The 14132-nt window shown below is 38.1% G+C and overlaps 1 protein-coding gene across 1 annotated transcript in view; it reads left to right on the forward strand.

The window, feature by feature from the left end:
• RAVER2 (ribonucleoprotein, PTB binding 2) overlaps positions 1-14132 on the forward strand; it is a gene marked incomplete at its 5' end in the record, with an annotated part of 47370 nt that overhangs the window by 18399 nt on the left and 14839 nt on the right. Inside the window, 4 exons of the mRNA XM_029285595.1 lie at positions 3123-3589; positions 8287-8478; positions 9451-9565; positions 10711-10793. Coding sequence (XP_029141428.1) covers positions 3123-3589; positions 8287-8478; positions 9451-9565; positions 10711-10793 — 857 coding nt within the window. The remainder of the gene's footprint in view (positions 1-3122; positions 3590-8286; positions 8479-9450; positions 9566-10710; positions 10794-14132) is intronic.

Consider the following 14132-nt stretch of genomic DNA (forward strand, 5'->3'; position numbering starts at 1 on the left):
CCAGACTTTTTTTAACTCCTCTCCAGGGGACACAATAGATATCAGGGATGGTATTTTATAGGGATGTAACAGAAATGAAGAATTGTTTGACACTGAAAACCGTCCAAAATATGCTGCCTGATTTGGAGTGATTCTTCTATCCCATTGCATTTCCATGAGCTAGAGTTTCTCTTTATATCAAATAAATCAAGATTGTATATAAATGGTATAGTGCAGGGGTAGGGAACCTTGGCTCTTTTATGACTTGTGGACTTCAACTCCCAAAATTCCTGAGTCAGCATGGCTGGTTCAGGAATTCTGGGTATTGAAGTCCACAAGTCATAAAAGAGCCAAGGTTCCCTACCCCTAGTATAGTGGTTAAGGCAGTGGTGGCGAACCTATGGCACGCGTGCCAGAGGCGGCACTCAGAGCCCTCTCTGTGGGCACGCACACCATGCCCCGGAGATGGCAACCGTCCCTCTTCAACCAGTCTCCTGCTAACTCACCGAGGTCCCACGTGGCCAGATGCATCCCAGCATGACTGGTTTCCCTCCCCCCCGTCCCATCCCTCCTGGTCTCGCATGCTCTTCTTTTCCTGGGCACGACCCACTGCATCGCCTCCTTAGCTGTCGGCCGGCCAGCTCAGAGGCGGCTTCTCTGAACTGCTGGCAGCGGGCGGAGCCCCAGAGTGTGCCGGTTGAGGGGCCGGCAGGCTGTGGCTGCTGATGGACACTGTCGGCCCGCATGTGCTTGCTGGCCTCTGTGTGAGGGGGCCGATGGTGTCAGGCAGTAGCCGCCCTGGCCCTACCTCGCCTTGCCCTGCGACAATGGCACCCCTGCCTGCCTCGTCTTGCCTCGCCTCACCCCGCAGGACGAGCCTCCTGCCCACTGCCCCATCTGCCAGAGACACCCTGGATCTCCCCCAACCTTGTCCGGCCCCCACAGGCAACATCAAGGTGACCATGTCCGTCCTTGTCCGGCCCCCCATGAGCAACATCAAGGTGACCATGCCCACCTTCGCCACATTCACCGAGTTTGCCATGTCCACAGCCATGCCCACCCAGTGGGCCACGCCCACCTGGCACCCGGCGATAAACCGGTTTTGGATTGCAGTTTGGGCACTCGGTCTCTAAAAGGTTCGCCATCACTGGGTTAAGGCATCATGCTAGAAGCCAAGATACTGTGAGTTTGAGTTCCGCTTTAGGTACAAAGACTGACTTCTGTCACATTCAGCCCTATGAAGGACTCAACGGCAAGCCACTTCTGAAAAACCTTGCTGAGAAAACTGTAGGGACTTATCCAGACCGTCTCCAAAAATAAGACATAATTAAATGGAAGGGAAAAAAACGTTTTCCAGGATAAGGATTGTGTTTAGTCTTTGATTGACATATTGAGGATGAATTCTAATAAGAATGTGAATAGGATAAAAAAATTAAATTAGATTAAATAATATTAATATGATTGCTTGTTGGCTGTTCTTAAAACATTAAAACTTGATTAGAACTTAGAAGACCTCCAGAATTCAAAGGTAGTAATCTAGACTAGGCAGCTGAATGAATTGTGTATTGCTGTCAAAATAATTATGGATAGCTGTTATGAGCCTTTATTAAAAAAAATTACTTCCTATGTTTTTGAAATGTTCTTATGCTATATATCCAGATATCGTTTTAGCCAGTGCTTTTTTTCTAAAAAAACTCACACACGTCATACAACCTGCCTTGCCTACCCTACAAGGTTCCATCCAAAAAAGGTGCCGGAACTCCGTTCTGGGCGTTCTATGAGAAAAAAAGCCCTGGTTTTAGCTATTACTTTGAAAGACTTAGAGGGGTTTGTTGCACAGCTCTGATATAACTAACATGCCTTTCATTGTAACCAGTTCCTCTATGAGTCTTCCAGTTATATTTTATTTAGTATGCACAGCTCTGATATAACTAACATGCCTTTCATTGTAACCAGTTCCTCTATGAGTCTTCCAGTTATATTTTATTTAGTAAACCTCTTGAGTAGACTCGAGGATAGTATAACCTTTGATTATTCAGGCTTGAAAGAAGATGTTAACATTCCTGATTCTCAGTAGTATCGTCTTACCATTCTATTTTGCTTCCACTTGAGTTTTAGTGTTCAGTAGAAACAGATGATTAATAGGCATGCTGGAATAAAAGATGTTTTTGGTTTTAAACAATAATCCTGCAACCAGAGCTTCCCGGAGTTGAATTTCAGGAAAAGTCTATCGAAATATGATATGCCGGCAATAACTTTAAAAGGTTATATCTGCTAGGCAACACTTTCACCTTCCAATGACATCATGCCAATTTTTAACCAAATGTAATAAGGAGTAATGTAAACCTGAGAAGAATGAACATGTTAGTTTAGAATCTGGTTTATTCCCAGAATTTGCCTGGCAGTATTAAAACATATGAATATAATTTTATTTTAAAAATCAACATTGTTTATACTTTGATTGTAAAATGTCATGTCATAAAGCTGCAAACTGTGTGTTTTTGGCTAATGCAGCAGTCATATAAAAACATTTTCTTTCCTTCTTCCCTACTGTGCCCCCCCCATCCCATGTATACATCCCATGCATGAATTTGATCTCGAGGTGGTTCCAGGAAATGATGGGAAGAGTAGCAAATCCTGAAAACAATCCAATGGAAGAGGATCCATCTGACCCAAGTTTCCACTCTTTAGTGAAAGAAAATGGCTAATATCGTGAATTTGTAATATTGATTTTAAATTAAGAAAAAAAAATACTATTACAGATTTACATGTTACGCTTCCGTATAGATTGGAATATCACAGAAGTTAATCAACTACTTTGTAAGAAATTATTGTGCTTTTCTTATAATCCAGAAGCAAACAAAAGGTTTGTGTCAGCACAGTTGAGGGTTAAAAACAAAAACAAAAAACAGAAGAAAATAACACTACCCACCCTAAATGATAATTGCTGAAATGGAGAATGCAGGGGAGTGTGTGTGTGTGTGTGTGTGTGTGTGTGTGTGTAAGGATTGTGAACTAATATCAGTTTCAAAGCACCTTGGTCTTAGAAATCACAAGGCTTGATAGTTCCCATGATCTTAAAACCTGCCCAACTCGGTCACAGTGTTTATATGAAAGTTTTTATCTGATTTGCTGTCTTTCAGCTTTTGTTACTCTGTTGAATGGGGAGCAAGCTCAGAGTGCAATACGGCTATTTCACCAACGCTCCCTTCGAGGAAAAGAAATATCACTGCAGCTTCAGCCAACTGATGCCCTGCTCTGCATTACCAATTTGCCCCCTTTCTATACATTGCTAGAGTTTGAAGAGCTCGTGCGACCTTATGGGAATGTTGAGAGGCACTTCTTGGTGTACAGTGAAGTCACAGGCCATTCCAAGGGCTATGGTTTTGTGGAATACATGAAAAAGGATTCTGCAGCCAAGGCTAGGTTGGACCTTCTTGGGAAGCCGTTGGGTGGAAATGTCCTTTTTGCACAGTGGATGGATGCTAATCAGATAACTCCAGAACTCATACATTCAAAGTGCCTTTGTGTGGAAAATCTTCCTATAGACTATGCTGGTGATGATCTCTTGCAAAATTTCTCAACTAATTATAAACCTGTGTTCTACCAAGTAAGTAAAATGCTTTGTCTTCAAAGTAAAAGCTGTTTTCACAGATATTATGATTTAATGGCATGGCATGGACTTTCCTTGATTTTCAGACTAATACGGTCACATTAATGAGTAGTTATATATTTGTAGCTCTATGCAGTATTTATTAGATCTGACAATGATTGCCATCTACAAGTTCCCTGGGAATTACATAGATGAATATTTCAACTAATATGTTATTGACATAATAATAATTTATTTAAACATATATAAAATGGCTATTCAACAGAAACTTTAGGAACTTAAAAAAAATAAATTTAGGAACATCTAAAGTTCTGAGGGATGGAGTAGGAAAAAAAGCTTCTTCATTATATCAAAATATTACATTTGGAAAACTTGCATTTTTTTATTTTTAAAAAAATTTTAATATTTAATTTTTAAAATTTATTTTTGGCACTCGGTACCGCACAAAATTGTACAATGGTGCCGTCTGCCTAAAAAGTTATTATTGATCCCTTTCTTAAAATACAGTAACAGACTATGCATTTCCATTAAAAATGTGCTGGAAATCATAGCTGGAAGTTTTTCCATCCAAAGTGAGTGATGGATAATGCTAGATTAGAAAAAACAATCGTTTATGCCCATTTAGGGCAATTCCTACACATAGCCAGTTGTTTTTCCAATGTAGACATGTGATCTTTTCTCAGTTCTTACAATAGAATATTTTTTTATTGCAGCTAGTACTATTTGTTTTGTTAATAAATTATCTGGTTAGGGACAAACAATTTGAATTAGGGATATAGATATTATTCTGTTTATTGCAGTTCAATATTAAGGGTTAACAAGTGAAGTAACAAATCAAACTCCCATTTATAAACAGGTTGGATGTGACGTGGCTTTGATTTACCAGAAAAAGGAATGCTATTTATTATATAACCACTTGGAATACCACATACAGTTCCATTACCATGACTCAGAAACTATTCTTCAAAAACCTAGAAGGATGCAGAAGGGGGCTAAATGTTAAGCATAAGAAATTAAGACTAGGCTATGACGTGAAATTAAGTGCACTTTGGGGGGGAAAAAGGGATAAGGAGCTTATTCATACCATAGAATAAACAAGTGCCGTCCAAAGAAACTGAATGCTTCATTGAAACTTAGGAAACTCAGGATAAATTATGGAGACGTGCATCTTGATCAGGATACGTTTTTGAAACTGACATTTACAATTGCAAAGCATAGTGATGGAAATGTTCATGGAAGATAAGGTACCGGTAGTCGCTAGTTTTAATGTCTATATATTGCCTTCCAGAAATGGAGGCAATATACCTCTCAGTGCCAATTGTTGGGGAAAAGTGTAGAAAGATGTCCCTGCTCTCATGTTCTGCTTGTGTTCTTTCCGGAGACATCTACTTGGCAACTGTGGGAACAAAATATTGGACTAGATAGACTTTCATGTGATCCAGCTGTCTTTGCTCTTCTTCTGGCATGTTGCAAAGATGCTTATCGTAACTGTCCTTTCAGCTGCAGGCTATGTTATTTCACAGTTGTTATTTTTCTAAACATTATTCTGATTTTGTTTATACATAGTGTTTTGTTCTGTGGCAGAATGTTATTATCCGAGGCTATATTTTGCATTTGTTCCCAGTAATATTTTACTTGTGGGTCTATTTTGGAAGGATCCTAGTGGCTAGCATTGTTTTCTAGGAACTTTCATCCACGTTGACAAGGTTTGCACCGGTGGATTATACCTATTTATGTTTTTATATTGTTCTGGAGAGAGTTTATAGGACAGAATGAACAGCTGCTACTTGTTTATCAAAGGGGAAAAGTTCTCGGTTGGCATGAAACGAGTGCTGCTGAGCTCCATATTTCCTGTGGGGGTTGAGCGGATGAAGATTTTTTAAGACCTTTTGAAAGTGATGGATAAATAAATTGCTGTGACATCAGTTATGGACTGGCAATATCAATATAAATATTGACGCTTTTTGTCTTTTTTCTGGCTTTTTTTAATATTAAGGATCTTTTAATACTCTTGCTAAATACTGAAACAGGAGGAGGAGCACACTTTTGAACAATGTCTGCCTTTATTAGTTAATTACATTATAAACAATGTCGTTCATAACTTTCTTTGGAAACAGAATGGAATAGAAAAAAATCCAAAAATCCAAAAGAGGATTTCCATTTTCCATGAGGAAAAATTAAGTACAATACTCTATATGCATAATAATAATAATAATAATAATAATGATGATGATGATGATGATGATGATGATGATGATGATGATGATGATGATAAAGTTGGAAGGGACCTCGGAGGTCATCTAGTCCAACCCCCTGCTCAGGCAGGAAACCCTATACCATTTCGGACAAATGGCTGTCCAGTTTCTTCTTAAAAACTTCCAGTGTTGGAGCATTCACCGCTTCTGGAGGCCAGTTGTTCCACTGGTTAATTGTTCTAACTGTCAGGAAGTTTCTCCTTAGTTCTAGGTTGCTTCTCTCTTTGGTTAGTTTCCTTCCGTTGCTTCTTGTCCTGCCTCCAGGCGCTTTGGAGAATAGCCTGACTCCCTCTTCTTTGTGGCAGCCCCTGAGATATTGGAACACTGCTATCATGTCCCCCCTCGTCCTTCTCTTTGTTAAACTAGACATACCCAATTCCAGCAACCGTTCCGTTAAAAACATATTTATACATTTATGTATAAATGATGGCTCAGTGGTTAAAGATGCTGAGCTTGTCACCTGGTCAGTTTGAGATCCGAGAGCCGCACGACAGGGTGAGCTCCTGTTACTTGCCCCAGCTCCTGTCCACCTAGCAGTTTGAAAGCATGCAAACGCAAGTAGATAAATAGCTACCATTTCAGTGGAAAGGTAATAGCGTTCCATATGCCTTGCACATAGTCATGCTGGCCACATGACCACGGAAATGTCTTCAGTCAACCAGCTAAGAAATGAAGATGAGCATCCCTAGAATCAGACACGACTGGAAACCTTAAATGTTTACTTTAGGAAACAACCAATACAGCATGGAAAAGTATAGTCTGCTGTCCACATGCTGTCTGACAATAATAGTCAATTTCTCGAGCACCACATTCTTTTTTGTTGTGTTTTTTTATTATAAGTGAACCTCAAATAGCTTTTAGGTAGCCTTCTGTTGTTCTTTCTTAGATTGATCAGACTTTCTTCCACGAATATGGGGTTGTTCCAGAATTGAACTTCCAGAGTGAGCATATTTAACATGAAATAGGGAGGGAGAGGAAAGTGGGAGAACAAGAAATATGAGTATCCATTAGCTCTTGCGTTCTGTGTCTTCTCTCTGGTTCAAAAAGATACTAGTTTTCTTAATTATGTGTCTTATCAGCACATGCTGACTTTACTTGAGAGGGGGAGGGGCAGCAAGGGGAAGGAGTGCAGTTGTAGATTACCAAGAAGCTGGTCACATAACCCCACAGAATTTAACTTGTTTTTACTGTCTTGTTTCCACCAAAAAACTGCACCTGCTATATGTTTGCTTGTTCTCCTCTTTACACTTCTATGCATCTTCTGTAACCAATAGGCTTATATGATTCTGCTGCTTAACCTACAAGAATATCTATGGGATTGCTTGCTCCAGTAATATCTGCTAGTCTGTTAAGATCAGATAAAGTGCGGTCCCAAGGAATGATACCTCCAGGGACTCATAGAAACAAACTTTCTCAATTGATGCTCACCTTCTGTGGAAGAGGAGTCCGTCCAGACACTGAAATGGCCTTTTTTCTATTGATTTTCCTAGAGGCCATTAAAATGTGGTTATTGCATTAGACCTTGGAGATTTGAAAATTGTGAGCTTTCTGCTTCTGGCTGCAGAAGGTTTCCTTTTTGGCTGACTGAATTGATTAACTTGTATGTATGGAATGACAGGCTTTGTTTTAATGGTATTGTTTTAGCCTCACTAAGATAAATATGTAGTTCAAAGTCGTTTGTAATTGGAACAGTGTATAAGCCCAGAAAAAAATGAGAACATAAATATTAAGCCACTTGGTTATCTGCATTCATTTCAAAGTTCATAAAGCAGATGCACATGATGCTGATCTTAAAAAGATTGCAGTTTAACATGATCACCAAGTGATGCATCCACGCACCATATCCAGTGAAACATTTGTCTATATAGATTTATTGTTCTCTGGCAAGATAAATTATCTTTCCTACTGAATGCAAACATACTTGAGTATTTAGATTCTGGTAACTGTTGGGGAGATACTTCACCTGTAAAGGAAACAAACAAAACCTATACCTTGCACAAAAATGCATGTAGATATTAAAACTAATCAAGTAAAATGTAATTGTGTTTCATGCTTTTGAATAAGAAAGTGTGTCAATACAATTAAGTTTAAAAGTCAGTAGTATGTATTTCATAGTAAGAGTAAAATTTCAAGGAAATACATGCTCATCATTACAAAGTTGTTCCTAATTTAATTCTGTTTCTTAGTGCTGCCTAACCCCCCCCCCCCAAAAAAAAATTATTAGGACAGGTTATTCATGAAATGGGCAGTATCTATTGTTTTTATTTATAATTTAGTATATTTAGTATATTAGATTAAGTTTTTGATTAAGGAACGATCTGCACGTTACTTTATTTCATTCAAGACATACAGGTTATACAGTTGGAATAATGCAGTGGTTTTTGGAACAGCCGAAACAGAACAGACCTCTTTTCATTGTGTTGTGAAATGTCCTTTCAGCTTGCTCAGGATGAAGACAGCTCTGTTGGTGGCTTTGCAGTAATTGAGTATGAGACAGCAGAACAAACAGAGGAAGTGCAGCAAAGCACAGATGGTTTGACTATCAACGAAAAAAGAGTCCACGTGTCTTATTGTGCTCCTGGAGTTCCGGGCCTCAGCACTCTTGCTACACTTATAGCAGCACAACGAATGGTAAAAATGTTTGTACTGCAAAAGCAGACGCAGAACATTTATTACATTAATTATATATGAATATTACCACGTTTACGTGTAGCCCAAAGTTAATGGCTCCGTGATTCACGTTTTGTTTCCATGTGGATTTGTGACTTTTCTCTGTTTGATGGTCTCTAGGAGTGTAAAATTTTCTCTGTGTATGCACAACATTATTTTTCTTTTATCAGTTTCTTCTGAGACAGATCTGAGAGACAGATATGAATTGCTCTTGCAAACTGAGCGTAAGGCAAATCTGTTCCTATCTCTATCCTGACAACATTTGCCTTTCTGGTCTGGGTTTAGCTGCAGTTATCATTATACTTTGTCCGTATGGTTTTATTTATTTATTAATTTTTTATGCTACCCAGAATGACTTTGAATAGCGAGATGGGTGGCGTATAAATTTAATAAAAATAAATAAATATGAGATCCAATTTGGTGGAGTGATTAAGGCAGAGTAAAGCAAGAAAATTACTTCCTGCAATCTGGATTCTTTGCTCTTCTTAATGCTCTTAAAGATATATTGGATTTCCATGATCAACCGATCTGAGGAGATCAACTTAGTCTTGCAAGACTCCTGTTATTAAATACCAATGTTAAGCTCCCAGGTCCAGGTTCTGTTTCTTCCCCTTTCTGAAAATAAGGAGTCTTCTGGGATTTTGCCTTTCTCCAGGACTTTGCAAAGATTACAGAGAATGGTTCTGCAATTAGCCATGTCAGCCTTACTTCTCCCCCCCCAAAAAAAACCTCTTTGTGTAATGAAATGTTGAAAATTGAAAGCTTTCCATGATTCTATAAAGCCTTCATCTATCCTAAGATTTTTTTGCCACTGCTGATTTTGGATTTTCTCATTGCTATTTTGTGCTGTTTATGCACAAATGAATGGATAGATATTAATATCCTTCTTTTATTGTGAAACTCAGTTTCTTTTACATTTCTCCTTTATTCAAGATGAAAAACAATCGAAAAGGGTTACTTCCAGAACCAAATGCTGTGCAAATCATGAAAAGCTTAAATACTCCAGCCATGTTGCAGATGTTGTTACGGCATCAGATGCATGGATATGGTAAGTTTTGATATATATACTCTGAAATAATTTAGAATTCCCATTGTACATTAATTTCATAAAATAAACAGCTTTGGAGGGGAAGAAACCAGAGCAATCACACACATCTTTTCTCTTTTTCCATTTTTTAAAAATGTATATTTTTACTATTGATCTCAAATAACTTGATGTTTCAGAGTGCATTCCCACTGACTAAGTGTGGAAAATCTGAACTCATCTCAGATGATATTGAAAGATTTACAGGGGACTTCAGATGAAATATAGGCAGACTGGAACCCTGGTTTTTTTTGCCCTAAAGAAGGAGTGAACATCCTTTGTCTCATAGGCACCTTACTAAAGCTTCTTCCAAAAGCTGTGTGAAGTTCTGAGTGATTCCTATATTGGAATAAGAAACTATATGGAAATAATACACTTTTACAAAGTTTGAAAATTAAAAATGAAGTTATCATTTGGGCCTTAGAAATTAGCTATATAGGTACAGAAGATAAATTATCACATATGTTGCTGAAGCTATAAATATGAGCAAAGCTTGCAGAATTCACTTTTTTGTTACAGTTTCAAAAAAAGCTTTTTTGCTTCTTTGGGGAGGGAGAGCAGCAATAAATAGTACATAATTATATCCATCTCTCCAGTTTTTAATATGTGTATCCTTGAAAATTTGGGAATATAGGAAAACGTTACACGTTATCTTCCTGGCAAAAGCCAAACCTAAATTGTACCAAAGTTCCCTATAAAACCTTCTACATTATTTCAACATTATTGTGTCCATGAATTTTGCACTGCTGTAGAAACAGTGAGGATGGTTTGTAGCAGGGGTGTCAAACTGCTGGCCCGCGGGCCGGATGCGTCATCCGGAAGCCGCGCCCATTCGATTGCCGGCAATGGCAAAACAGTCTCGATACGTCTCGTGACGTCACGTGACGTTGCGAGTTTGACATGTCTGGTTTATAGTGTCTGCCAGTCTGCCATCTTAGACAAAAACAGATTCTGCTGAAGCTCAGTTATTTATTTGCCTGTCTGATTATACGGAATTATTGCAAAAGATAAGTCCTTTAAAATAATGTTTAGCTATTCATACATTATCTTAACATAGGTATTATAAGTAAATTAATGATAAATCTGGTTATATTTTTTTTCTAAAATAGTCCTAGGCGCTCCCATGAATGTGTCTCACCTTGCAAATCCATCAGTCGGTCCAGCCTTTTTACATTTGAATAAAATTCATCAGGTATGTTTATAGATAACATATATTGGTGAAGCAAATGTGTGATAAGAGTTAGAATTTTAGTGTATTATCATAATAATAGCAATAGGTGGTAATTAGATGCTCCGGTATCAGGTATGAAATGCTAAATTATTACAGTATTTATCTTGACTGTATTTATCTTGATTGAAACATCTGTTTTATGTATTCTGAATTTTAGTTTCTAGAATTTGCTCCCCAGAGAGCAAAGAGATAGAACATGATCTTGATTTCCTTATTAAACTAACAAATACAAGAAACACATGAGAAGCTGTTATAAACTAAACTGAATAATTGATTTATTTCTGTATTATATCTGTGCTCTTTCTAGGTTGAAGTAAAAAAAACACTCTATATAACAGAAATCATACTGCTAAGATTATTATTTCAGCACCTTACTTGCATTTGACATGCCTTATACCACAAATACCGTAACCCTTTAAAAAAAGTTTTTTTGCAGTAGAAAAGAAGGTTTTTGGTGTTAAAGAGATCTAAAAACATGAAGTTAGCTATTAGGTCATTGGCTATATTATGTTCATAGCACTCTTGTGATACCTTCAGAGAAAGATTTTATTTTTATACTTAAACACTGAGAAACGTGTTACTCAGATTGCCCATAATTGTCCAGATAAGTGCTTTGCCATAGTGTTACTTTGTTTGAAAGTATGTTTCAACTATGCATGGGACACCTGCTGCCCTTTCAGATGGTGTTGGAATCAAATTCCTTACCAATCCCAGACAACAGGCTCAGGTTTTTACACTCTCTATTTGACTCTTATTTTTTAAAAAAGAGTAGACAAAGAGGGGGAAAAATAAATATTTTGAAAATCAAAATAGTTGATCTAGATGATAAAATCTATTTTCTTAATCCTTATTAACAAAGATGTAGAATATTAAATAATTAGAGCTAGTTTGGTCTAGTGCAGGGGTAGGCAACCTTGGCTCTTTTATGACTCGTGGACTTCAACTCCCAGAATTCCTGAGCCAGTTGAAATCCATGAGTCATAAAAGAGCCAAGGTTGCCTACCCCTGGTCTAGTGATTAAGGTGCCAGGCTAGACTCTGGGAAAGTGTGCGTTCTAGTTCTGCCTTAGCCATGAAAGCAGCTGAGTGACTTTGGGCCAGTCACTCTCACTCTCAGCCCAACCCACCTCACAAGGTTGTTGTTGTTCTGGGGAAAATAGGAGAAAAAAAGTGTGTTGAATATGTTTGCTGCCTTGAGTTATTTGTAAAAAAATAATAAAGGTGGGATACAAATAAATAAAAATAAACAAATAGATAAGTAATCTTATTTTCAAGATTATATAGCAGTGATGGCGAACCTTTTAGAGACTGAGTGCCCAAACTGCAACCCCAAACCCACTTATGCATCGTCGAGTGCCGGGTGGGTGTGGCCCATTGGCTGGGTGTGGCCCATTGGCTGGGTGTGGCCCATTGGATGGGCGTGGCTGCGGTGGTAACGGCAGACTGGGTGGGACTAAAAAGTTCAATCAATCAATTCCAACTTTATGAGATTTTTTTTTTCCCACAAGAAGTTGAAATTGACTGATTGAACCTTTTTTTTTTTTTTTGCACACAGTGGCGGAGGCCTAAAGCGAAAAGGTTTTATAAAACCCAGCTGAAGACCTAGGACTGGGGCGATGGCGCGCATGCCCACAGAGAGGGCTCTGAGTGCCGCCTCTGGCACCCGTGCCATAGGTTCGCCACCACTGTTATATAGTGAGGTAGTACATAATGTACTTACCTAATAAGGTAGAGGATATCTTTCCTTAATCTCGAAGAGAGCTACCCATAGACTGCTACCCCAACGATTGTCTTGCTCAATTTTGGCAACAAAGTAGTTTTTTTCTAGCACCATATTTTGGGAATTAAAAACTTTTTTTAAAAAAGGTGAGGGGGGGAGAGAATGGGATTCAAAGGACTCTAGGAAATGAAATGCTTCCCAGGTAATCAAACTCTTCAAACCTCAAATCCATGGAAAAGAACACAAAGCTTTTTTCCTGCCTCTTCTGGTAATGTCAAAACATCAGAAAGCTACTAGGAGACACCTAGTTGGAAGTTGCCGTCTCTGACATATAAGAAGTTGTGCTGGTTTAAACTTATAAAACAGGGATTTCTCTGGTTATTTTAAATAATGGATTGCATCTTTTGTTTGTTCGATTGCATACATTTGGGAATAGAGAGCGTAGCTAACTTAAAAAGTAGTTCCCCTCAAATTATTATGCCCACATTGTTTCCTAGCAATACAGGTAGGCCTTGACTTACTACCACAGTTGAGCCCAAAATTTCCATTGTGAAGCAAGGCCGTTGTTAAACGAGTTGTGCCCCATCTTTTGACTTTTTTGCCACAGTTGTTATGCAAATCAGTGCAGGTGTTGAGTGAATTACGCAATTGTTAAACGAATCTGCTTTCCCCTATTGTCTTTGCTTGCTGGGAAGGTTGCAAACGGTGATCACATGACCCCAGGACAATACAGCTGTCATAAATACATGCAGGATCATGTGATCACGTGACCATGGGGATGCTGCAACAGTCATAAGTATGAAAAACAGCTGTAAGTCCCTTTTTTCGGTCCATTGTAACTTTGGTCACTAAATGAGTGGTTGTAAGTTGAGGACTACCTGTAAATCAAAAGTAGTTTGCATGACCACCTTCTGGTTTATTTTTCAAATGACCAGTCTAGCTTACAGACCCAGTATTTATTGGTAGTCTCACATCTAAATAAAAACCAGCACTAATCCTATTTAACTTTTTATCCTGGACAAGGTCAGTCGGTTTCTGCTGCTTGTTGAAAAACAACTAGTTTAAATTTTTAGTTATTTACATTTATATCCATCCTTTGAAATAGGAAGGCATTAATATTAATTAATTAATATTCATATTAATCAATATTAATTATAGTTATAATTATAATTATAATAATTAATATTAATATTACTTAATATATATATGATATTACTTCTTCATAATATTGGAAAATAGCCAAGATCAAATCCATAGTGAAAAACTAAAAAAAACTAAAAACCCATTGTTTCCATTAAGAGAAACATGTTTACATTTTTTATTAATCTTCACTTAGAGGTTACACATTTTAGCAATAGTAATAGCGCTTAGACTTATATACCACTTCACAGCCCTCTCTGAGCGGTTTACAGAGTCAGCATATTGCTCCCAACAATCTGGGTCCTCATTTTACCGACCTCGGAAGGATGGAAGGCTGAGTCAACCTTGAGCTGTGAGAACTGAACTGCTGGAAGTCAGCTGGCAGTCAGCAGAATTAGCCTGCAATAATGCATTTTAACCACTGTACCACCATGAGTCCTA

Source organism: Protobothrops mucrosquamatus, unplaced genomic scaffold (genome assembly GCF_001527695.2).
Source record: "Protobothrops mucrosquamatus isolate PMUCROS unplaced genomic scaffold, P.Mucros_1.0 scaffold1915, whole genome shotgun sequence".
Classification (NCBI taxonomy): Eukaryota; Metazoa; Chordata; class Lepidosauria; order Squamata; family Viperidae; genus Protobothrops; species Protobothrops mucrosquamatus.